The sequence below is a fragment of the Hippocampus comes genome, unplaced genomic scaffold (genome assembly GCF_001891065.2).
Source record: "Hippocampus comes isolate QL1 unplaced genomic scaffold, H_comes_QL1_v1.1 scaffold78, whole genome shotgun sequence".
NCBI classification, from domain to species: Eukaryota; Metazoa; Chordata; class Actinopteri; order Syngnathiformes; family Syngnathidae; genus Hippocampus; species Hippocampus comes.
In genome coordinates, this window is record NW_017805798.1 from 1,046,897 (window position 1) to 1,057,789 (window position 10,893).

General features: G+C 43.8%; 1 protein-coding gene across 2 annotated transcripts in view; it reads left to right on the forward strand.

Annotated features, from left to right (window-relative positions):
* Positions 1-54: 54 nt before the first annotated feature.
* The window catches only part of notch1b (notch receptor 1b), a 35,763-nt gene continuing 24,924 nt past the window's right edge, over positions 55-10,893 (forward strand). The window contains exons 1-5 of one of the 2 annotated variants that reach the window (XM_019885504.1): positions 55-319; positions 1,306-1,387; positions 9,946-10,061; positions 10,173-10,208; positions 10,308-10,646. In XM_019885504.1, the coding sequence (XP_019741063.1) occupies positions 262-319; positions 1,306-1,387; positions 9,946-10,061; positions 10,173-10,208; positions 10,308-10,646 (631 nt within the window). In that variant the 5' untranslated portion in view covers positions 55-261. Of the gene's footprint in view, positions 320-1,305; positions 1,388-9,945; positions 10,209-10,307; positions 10,647-10,893 lie in introns of both variants that reach the window. The other variant, XM_019885503.1, reaches the window with a different exon arrangement.

The following is a 10,893-nucleotide window of genomic DNA, read 5'->3' on the forward strand; positions in this document are numbered from 1 at the left end:
GGGGGGGCACCGTGGGCCCGCGCCGACCGAAGGGCCCTCCGCTTCGCCTCGCCTCCCCAGATGTGAAGCGGCGTGGCGGGGTCATTTCCAGCCGACAAAGTGTGGCGACAACATCGTACGTTGACAACGGCGTTTAAACTTTCACCGTGGATCTACTCCAACTTTTTGCCTTCCTTCTCATCAGTCGCAGACAAGACGACATTCGGATCTATGAACAACCCATGTGGACTTTATGTGTAAGCACTTTATGAACCAGAAGGAATGCCTATTTTCTTGGCGAAAGTAACTTTATTGTTGTGCCTGATTGGACTAACCGGAGGTGAGTTACGCTAGCACTTAGCAAAAAGTTATCATTTATCTACTACTGCGTGTGGTTATTTTAATGTCTTATTTTTCAGAGGACAACCTGTTGCACTGTATTTTTGAACACTTAACAGTAGGTTTCATGACTCAAGTCAGAGTTGGCTAAACTTTTTCAACTCGAGGCTACAAATTCATTCTGAGAAGAAATATGTATGCTTCTTCCCCTGGACATGAACTCACTAAAAATAATGCAGTACGTTTCCTTTTGGGGATCTTTATGCACCTGCTGTTAAGTTCTCCATTGTACCCAATTACTGATGTGACTATAAACACTGATATGCACAATTTATTCGTCAAGTTGTGACTGAAGGGACAGGTGGGGTAAACTTTTGGACATTTTTACTAGGAGCCACCTCATAATTGAATTGTTGCCTATTTTAAGGGGAAAAAAACAAAGTCAAAAAAACAAAACAAAGAAAAAAACAAGAAGTGATACAGCAACAAATGTCTTTTTTTAAACAGTTGTTATGTAATAAGATTGAAGTAAAAATCTTTAAGGCCCTCTTCATCAAAAAAGTAGATTTTAAAATGTATTTTTAAAATATATTTTGGCAGATTTTCTTTATGGTTTTAAAACCTTTTTATATTAAAAAAGACAATGTCTTTTTTAAAATATGAAAACGTTGTGAGAATTAAGTCTAAAAAAGTTAAAATCTTTGCCAGATCAAAAAATTTTAAAAACTGCATGATTTATGTTCTCGATTTGAAATTATTTTGTTCAATATTTTTCTTATTTTAATTAAAAATATGTTCGCAGTTTTTAATACCTTTTTGGCAAAGCATTTTGAAAATAGATATATTTCCCTTTTTATTTTAGATTCTGAAGTAGTCATGTCATAAGAATGAAGATTTTTTTCTACACTTTTCGCACTGTGTTTAAATTGTCCTTTCAAAAGTAGTGCAGGTGTATTATTGCTATGACTGAAAACTTTTCCTTGGCAGGCCTGCGATGCTCCATGCCCACCGAGTCATGTTCGAACCAGGGGAGGTGTGAGGTCACTCCAGATGGCATCGAACAGTGCAAGTGAGTGCAAAATGTCAAGGTGTAAGAAATGGGGATCGCGTGTCTGAGTTGGGTCATCTACGCTCGATGGAGGGTCCACGCGCGAGTGAGCCTGTTCTGTGGCGGCCCTGAATCTTGTTTTTGCTTTTCTTTCACTGAGCGACAGCTGAGGTCTCCAAAAGCCCGGCGGCCATTGTTCTCGGCAGCGATTAATTCTGTGTGACTAATCTGGGTGAGGCTTCCCAAAGAGGCCAGACCATCAGACTCTGTCCTTCCAGACACACACCCCTATAACCCCTCTCCCTCCTCTCTCTCTTTCTCTCTCTCTCTCTCTCTCTATTGGTTGCTCTCTCGGTCTCTCACTCTCTCTTGGGATTTTGTCCCTAAGTGGCCTTTAGTCACTCATACTCCCACTGGACAGATGGCAGTGGGTTTTCCAAAGTTATGCACTTTGTCTGGAGTGAAGTGCCTTCACATTGAGGGATCTTTCCAAAATGTGATGTTATTGTCTTTCAATCACTTCATTCACATCATTTATTTTTTTTTGTCCTTAAAAACTGAGCTTTTGGGAAAGCTTTCCAAGACGTTCTAAAACTCCGTCTTCAGTGTAAAATTCAAAATGTTTTGGGCCTTAGAAAAGGTACAAATGTGATTTGGAGTCCAGTAAATTGCCCAATTGGGGTTCTGCATGAACAGTGGCCCCTGCATGACTGTTCACAGATGCTGGCTCTTGCAGGACAGAACAAATCTCATCAACAAATATGATGAAATCAGCATTTTTTTTTTAGATAATTAACGTTCAATATTCTGAGTTTTATCAACCTAAATTAATCATCAGCGATCGTTTTACCACACTGTGCACATTTTTTTTTTTTTTGCGCATCAGGTTAAATCTTTCCATAAGAAATGACTTGAACAAGATATAACGCATTTTCTTTCTAAAGATATGTTCTTTGCGACCTTGCTAGTTTAAGCAAGGTATTCTGATTCATATTGGAATATGAGTTCAGACAGAAAATGTACCTTTTTTTTTTTTTTTTTGCCACTTGCTGTCCACTGAAAATGACCCCAAAAAAAAAGCACAGTTGCACAGGACTCAGGTCAGGACCAATCACGCCTCAGTTTGTGAACATCACATGACCAAACTCCCAATTCCTGTACCGCCAAAACCAGGCAGCATCTTTGGCACAGCTTAATTTGGTTTTATTGTGTTATTCACCCCATTTAGTCCCCAGGCTACCCTGCCACACCACCCGCCCCTCACTGCCTTCCCTATCTTCTCTTTTGGGGCCACAAAGCCATCATTGTGCCGCTGCAGTGTCCCCCCTTCTCAGACTTCTCCAATTAAACATGGAGATGGCGCATGAGGCCCTCACTCCAGGTTCGCCATTTCAAAGGGATTTTTCCCAGTTCACAAAGTTTAGGGGGAGTGTGTTTACTACAGTATGTCACCAGGTTTTCATTTGGATTTTTAGGAGGAGGGGGGGGACAAAAAAAGAAATTGCACGATAACTCATTAACTGCCAGCCGTTTTCAAAGAAGGTGCCTAAACCCGACCGACTTTATCTTCCACTCAAAAGCTGTGCTCATCTCAACATCCAAAGCGATGCAACGCTTTTATCGAGAGGACTGTCATTCATTACAGTGGCATACAAACCTGAATTACAACCGACAAACTGATAAAGTTACTTGACAAATCTCTTCTTGGGTGGCAGTAAACTGCTGGATTCCATCACATGAAAACATCCATGCCAGTGAATAAGGGCACTGTAATGCCCTCGCATGTGGGCAAGGAGAGCCACAGTTGCTGATGTGCTTTATGCCGCTCATTGAAACAGCTCAACAGACCAATCCAAAATGCCGACAGTACATCTTTGTTCTTGTCAAGATCACGTTTAAAATATGTATTTGTTCTCAAAATAACTTTTTTGAGAACAACATTTTCATCCCGTGTTTCATGAGAAAAATCTTTCCTCTGTATCAGGAGTCCCTTAACCCAAAAGCTTTTAGAACCTTTTTCTGCAGAATGCAACACCTGGCGTTTTCGCCTCACTTGATTGCATTTATTCTTTGGATGTGTGATGCATGATTTCTTCTGAATCGGTGTACTTTTCATGGCACAACACTGACAAGTTAAAAGGGGCTTTTCATGTTTGCGTCCCCATGCCAGGGTGATGTGCGCCATAAATTCCGTCCGTGCTGGTATGTGCAGTGAATGCTTCAATATAGCAGCGCTTCAATGAAAGTGAGCCCTTGTCTTTCCAGTTCTGCCGTCTCTGTGTCTTCAATGGCATCTCTGTTTGCCTTGGTCAGATGAGTCTCTCTAAAATCCCTCCCCTCGACTCCCGTATTGGCACACACACCTCCATTGAGAGTCAGGAAATGGTCTCAAAGTGACTCGAGGGAGTAAAAGGTGCCACATCTCATCATATGATCACACAATGGTGAAACAATACAGCTTTTTTTTTTTTTATTTTTTTTTTTTTATACATGGCTGCCGCCATGTCTGTTTCCCTTCGGCGGGTTTTTGATGTAGAGTGGGCTGATTGGGTTGACTGGAGCCTCAACAAGGGGGATGAGTGATATAAGTTCTCCATGATTCCCGACGGCGTCACTGGGAGGAGTGACAGCGGGTTCGGTTTTTCCACTCCCCGTCGGACCACCTGTCTGAGGGTTGGAGTGACTGAAGATCTGATGACTTGAGGTTTTGTTTCAGACACAAACTGGCTGACGTTGACATTAGCATGTTTCATTATCCTTTTCATGAAGTGTCCCAAAAGGCTATTATCCTAAAATATTCAGAATAATGTCAATCCAGAACCTGACACCAATAACGCCTCCCACAGGGATAGACATGGCTCAATAATTGAATAAATGCCATCCGCCTAAGCTCCTTAAATAGGGGTGCACATGAAGCATCAGGCCAGTCCAGCTGCCAAATCTGGGTGCCCGTCACTGTCCTTTATGACACTGGTCCCCAACCTCTTTTGCCCCACAGACCCGTTTAATGTCAGGCAATATTTTCACGGACCGGCCTCTAAGGTCACATAAATACAACAAAATAATATAATATGACCTGCATGAAAACGGTGGTATTTTCAATCCATAATAATAAACACGAATCATGACACGAGGAACGTCCTATCTGGCCGCAAACGCTCTCTGGTCGCTATGGTAACGTTTAAACGTGCCTTCAAAATAAGATACACCGCAAATACAAAGTGCATGAAAAATACGGCTCACCCTCGCCGCATATTATGCAGAGTGGGCTTAGTGCGTGGGAATCTCCTGTTGAGATAAATCCGGATTTTAAATAGGAAATCCTGATAGTGTCTATTAAATGTAGCCTTTTTCTTGAAAGTCGTAGGCTTCTCTTCTGTTTCCTGGCTGGGCCTTTTCCCCTTCATAAAAAAAAAAAAAAAAAAACTTTCCAAAGACATTTGCTTTTTACTCATTTTGCTATCTCCTGGATATCATTTTAGCGGTCACCTATCACGTGAGCGAGAAGTGCGCCTTGACTGACATATTGTTGACGGATGTAACAGAGAATCTTGTAATTTTTCAAAATAAAACATCTTTCAGATTCCGAGTAAGTTATTCATTCTTTCTGTGTGGCCCGGTACCAGATGACCCACGGACCGGTACCGGTCCGTTGCCCGGGGTTTGGGGACCGCTGCTTTCTGAGTGTACAGTGCACATGTAGCCTATAATCAGTGTATTGTGTTCCCCGGATGGCATCGGGCCGACACTGACGGGGGAAACCCCTTTTAGTGTTGGCTCAAATGTCAGCCACAACATCTGCTACAGAGCTGGCGCCGGCGACCCGGGTCCTCCTAAGTGCTGCCGAGGTGTTGCCAAGGACTACGGCGGTGACCACTGATGAGCAAGGAACAATAATCAAGGAATATGATCATAGTATCGGCTTTACAGACGTGCTAATCCCGCCCCGGTTAGACGATAGCTCACACAACACCTGATATTTGCTCAGGTTCTGATTTGCGCTCCACCTTTTCACGTCGTCTTTATTTACCTTTCCTGTGGCACAGTTTTACCTGCTGCTGAGATTCTTCTTGTTGAAGCAGCTGCCGCTCGCTCTTTTTGATTCCATAAAAAGAGCCGTTGACTGTCTTTTGTCTCACCCTGCTGCGTTTATTTGTTTTAAAAGTTTTTTTCTTTCTAGCCTGGTTGCAGATACCGAGTAAGAACAAAACAGGCAACACAAGTGGGGAAAAAAAAGTCAAAAAGGAAAGAAGGAAACAAATTTGCCTCATGCGAGACAAAACAGGACAAGAGATACTTCGTCATCAAATCATTGTTTTTTCAGATTTTTTTTTTTTAATCCAAGATATCTATATTGCGTAATGAAAAGGAAAAAAAAACACTCAGTTCAGTGTTCAAGAGTCTCCCATGCTCCTGAGGAGTATTTTCATTTTGTATTTGTGAATTTGACTGTCTGTGCAGTTGAAACTACATCGGCTATTGTGGCCCTCCTCTTCTTTCCACTTCACTCAAATGGCAGCGTTTTAGAAGCTCGCTCACAAGTGATGTGATGAACGCTTACTTAGAAGGCATTTGCGTTGTTTTATGAGGTTTGAACTCCTCGACTTGGCGCCTTTTAAAAAGCGACTTTGCGCCATGCGTGCATATGACGGGCCGTCGCCAGATTAAAGAGCAAACTGTTAACATTCTTCACAGAGTGCGCGCCACAGTTGACTTAGGACCAGACGGTATGTTTGGATAGCGTGTCCACGTGCGGCGACGCTATCTGTTTGTCTTGGAGGTCTCGATGTGAGACGTTGGGCAGTTTGTCCGTTTTTGTGTGTGTGTGTGTGTGTGTGTGTGTGTGTGTGTGTGTGTGTGTGTGTGTGTGTGTGTGTGTGTGTGTGTGTGTTTTTCAGCGGCAGGCTGGGAATGAACCTGTGCCGAGGTTTCATGTGTTCAGTGGCGCACAGCAGTCTTCCACATAGTTGCGGTTCACGATTCACAATTTCAACTGTTCGCTTTTTGGTGCGGAAATGCTATCAAATGCTTCAAAATGCCACCAAATCCCTGGCTACAAAGGAATTGGTGTTCAGGAAGTATGTTGAAGCGATACATTTTGATAAAGAGTTGTCTCTTCATCAAAATGTAAAATGTACCTTGTATGTCAGGGGGAAGAGCTAAATTTAGTCTTTGTTGTGAGTGGAAGTTATGGAGAGTCTTTTTCCTTTTGTTTGTCCAATTCCGACTGCATGTTTTGGGCGTCCTCAGTTGAGAATGGTTCATTCAAATTATTCCATTTAATCAAATTGTTCTTCAGTATAACATGTGTCTTGACCAAGGTTATAGTAGGTTCGGATTCGATTTTTTTTTCTTTTTGTTTAGATTTCATTTTGACTTTTTTTTTTTTTTTTTTAAATTCAGTTTGTTTAGTTTTTTTTTTAATATTTAATTTTAGTTTTTATTAGTTTATATACTGTATATGGCAGCACAGTGGCTATAACAACCTTGGGCCTGACTTGGGGACAAATGGTGGTATGGGGGTGTCACAGGCAGGAAGAGTGGTGGGAATATGGGAGGTGGTGGTGGTGGTGGTGGTGAGGAAGCTTTTGAATATGCCGGGGCAGCAGCTGCCGTCTTCCTCATTAACATGCACACCTGCTCCTTGCTGGCTTTTTCTAGCACACTCGTGCGGAGCCTCACAACCGCTGGGCCCTAAAGAGGAACCCCCCTCACCCCCCAGCCCCCAAAAAAAACACACATGCATACTTTCTCTACTGAGAGAAGCTGTTAATGTGCAAGAATTTGTGGATCAACAGGTTTAAGAAGTACAAAAAGCACAACACAATGAGATGTATCGTGAGCCGCCGACGCTACTGTATATCGTATTTCTTCTTTCACGGCCCCCGACTAATCGCATATTTATAAGCAATCGTTTGTTACACAGAGTACCGGTGTGCAGCTCTAGTGTGAAGCCGCAAGATGGCAAGCAACACTGAGGTTTGCTGGAAGAGAGGCAACATAATTTACATCGAGAAGAAGAGGCAGAGAAGCTCCCCTACTAAGCTGCAGTCATAGCTGTTTTTTCCACAGAGGCAGAGAAAATATGTTTGTATTGTTGTTTTCGACGCTGTTGTTGTCTTTTTGATGCTCCGTGTGTGTTAAAGTAGCACTCGCTTGAAGGTTCGCCAGTCTACAGAAAATGCGAATGGAATATAAATCCAGTCGGGCTGTGAGGTCTGCAATTACTGGAGTAAAAAGGCAAACACGGTGAAGCAGCATTGAGCTGTTATGCCGCACACCGATGGAATGAGCTTATAAATTCATTGAAAAAAATTTGGCTTTTACCCTACATGCCTATGATTGAGGTCTTTTAAGTTTAGTTTTTTTTTTTTGTTTTTGAACCAAATGGCAGCCTTGCTTGGCCTGCCGCTGGTCACTCAGTCCAGTGTTTACACAGCGGGCAGCCTAGCATGTGATGTTTTCTTATTTTTGCCACAATCCCAAGGCTGGGTAATCCCCCTGAGAGGGCGACTGTCCAAACACTCGTCCGTGCCTAAAAGAGGGGTCCGCCGCTCAGCCCCCCCTCACACACATTGGACCCCCTGGGAATGTTTTGGGATGGAGTACTGGCATCCTTTTCAGGGCGAATAGACTGTCTGTCTGTGGTCAGGTATTTGGTGTGACGGTGGTGCTGCTATTTTGTGGGAAGGCCAATCGGATCCTTTACGAAACACATTCAATGCAAACTCCTGTCATTCCACTTTTTGCTTCTTATCTACTTGTTTTGAAAAAAAAAATCATGTTTTATTTGTAACAATTATGAAGTTAAAAAAAAAAAGATCCACAAATCGGCTAAAATGCAGGGAATCACTGTATTTTCGATGGGAACTTTTGTTTTAAAATTAGAACAACTTGGAAGTCAACTGGCTTCGTGGAAGGGAATTTGCCTGACGTCGGATGTTTTTACAATCAACAGAGGTGGAGCAATCAAGGCAAAAAAAATGACATGGTGGGATGTCATGGCACTGCCAAGAAAAAACAATTGCTGTGATGCGCTGCGAGGCATCAATCCCCATCGGCAATCGTAGGCTGTTGAACCCTCTAGTTTTTTTGATTCACAGCTACTGTGTATATGTACATGTATGTCATCAAAAGAAGGCCGTGCGGGTACGTTTGTTATTGTTCGCCTCATTGTTGCGTATTCTCTCGGGACGTCCCTCAGCTGCACTCATTGTCATTTCAAAAAGTCTGCTTTTCTCCTGCTCTGTGGGAACTTATTGGCCGGCGTTTTTATGACGCAGACGCGACCTGTGAGAAACATCACACGAGTGTTGTTCTCCTCTGCCTTTTACTGCCCAACGGCACATTGTTCACAGAGGGCCATGACGGAAACAAGGAGGTCCCATTTAAAGGCCCCGTTTCTCAGAGATGTGTCGCCTTGTGGTAAAAGCGCTTTTTTTTTTTCAAGAGATCGGGGAAAGGCTATTACCCTATAGGCTGTTTTATGAGCACAAAAGGTTGACCCCCCCCCCATAGAACTTCAAGTCGTGTCTTCCCTTGAGTTGCTTCAGGAATTCTCATTGACGGGGGCTGAACAATTAATCAAATTTCAGTTGATATCGCGGTGCGGGAAAATGCAATTTTTAAATCGCACAGGCTTCAATTTAGGACGCGGGGGGAACTCTGCTTCAGTTTGACCTGTTGGTAGGCTTTATTATTTTTATATACATGTACCGTTACATTTTTTTAAAAATCTATACATATGTATGTTTTATTTATTTTGTGTCTCCATAAGTTCAATACTTAAGAAATTCAGGCCGCACATTTATCATCGTTAAATGAAACATAAAAAAGTTGAAGTGACAAAGTCACAGACTTGTTTGCATCATTGTTGGAATTTGACCTCTCACTGACTGATTTATGTTTATTCCACGCTTGTTTGGTAGAAACTGTCTTTGAGAATAACTTCATGGTTCATTTGCTTCTATTTCAGCGACCGAAACATGTACATTAAATCTGATCTTGTCTATCATAATACAGATTGATTTATTGTTTATGTTAAAAAAAAAAAACAAAAAAAAATCAGAAGAGGAGAAAATGATCTCATGTTAAATCGCCATCGCAATATTGTGGAAAATAATATTTTTTTCAAAATCATTCAGCCCCACAGGGTTGCATGTAAGGAGGCCATTTACAAACAACCCGAAGGCTGCTTCGAAGAAAAGTCTGCCTCGTTTTCTTTAGTCGAGGTCCCATTTACACACAGGAACATGCAAAAGGCACCGCGCCAACCGCTTTGTCTCAACCCAGCAAATCGGGAAAAGAGAGGATCTACTTCCTTATCCTCGCTTGAGGTTGTCGTGTTGTCACGATACTAACATTTTGACTTTCAGACTACATCGGCATGTGGTACCTCGATATCGATACTGAAATGATACTACGGCAAAAACTAATTTTAAAAGTGGTGTTTTTTTGTCCCGCACAAGACCTACAATTGAATGTTTTCCTTTTTGAAGCTTTCAATGTTGAAACTCTTTGATTTTTAAAAAAGAAACCAAAAAAAAAACATTTGGATTGATCGGCGTTATTTTCCTCAGGTGTCGGGACGGATACGCCGGAAACAGGTGCCAGTTTCGCGACCCGTGCACCACCGGAGTTTGCTTGAACGGCGCCACGTGCAGCGTGGTGACCAAGGCCGACGCGGTGGACTTCAGCTGCGCCTGCAAGCCGGGCTTCACCGACCGCCGCTGCCAGACGCTCATCGGCAACGCCTGCCTCGGCGCACCGTGCCGCAACGGGGGCACCTGCCAGCTGGACGGCCCGCAGGCGTTCAAGTGCCGCTGCCCGCCTGGATGGTCAGGTAGCGTCAAATATACTTTGCTGCCGCCGTTTGGAGTAGAAACAGAGCGGAATGCCGTTATTTGTCTGGGGTGGGTTAGAGATGTATCTGTCTTCCTAGGTAACCAGTGCCAACACCCCGACCCCTGCGCGTCCAACCCCTGCGCCAACGACGGCCGCTGCTCGGCCATCGAGTCGCACTACATCTGCACCTGCACGCCCTTCTTCTCGGGCAAGACCTGCAAGCAGGACGTCAACGAGTGCGACGCCAACCTGCCACCGTGCAGGAACGGCGGCACGTGCGTCAACGTGGTCGGCGGCTACCACTGCCGCTGCCCGGCCGAGTACGCCGGCGAGCACTGCGAGAAACGCTATCTGCCCTGCAGCCCGTCGCCGTGCCAAAATGGAGGCACCTGCGTCCAGAAGGGTGACACCAACTATGAATGCACCTGTGTGCCCGGTAGGAACCTCACTCAATACAGTCCTGCTGCTCGTGTGCTTAATAAATCCACCGTTTTCAATGGTCATCACGAAATTGAGTGGACACGTCTATCATCACCGGAGGCAGGAAAACGTCCAGGGAACGGGAAGTGGGTCATTTCTGTTTTAATTGGCCGTCTGTGCCATGTTAGTCTGTATTAGATGACGGGTTGAGGAACGACTTGTTGAACTAGTGACTCGGTGGGGGGGGGGGCGGGGCGTGCGTC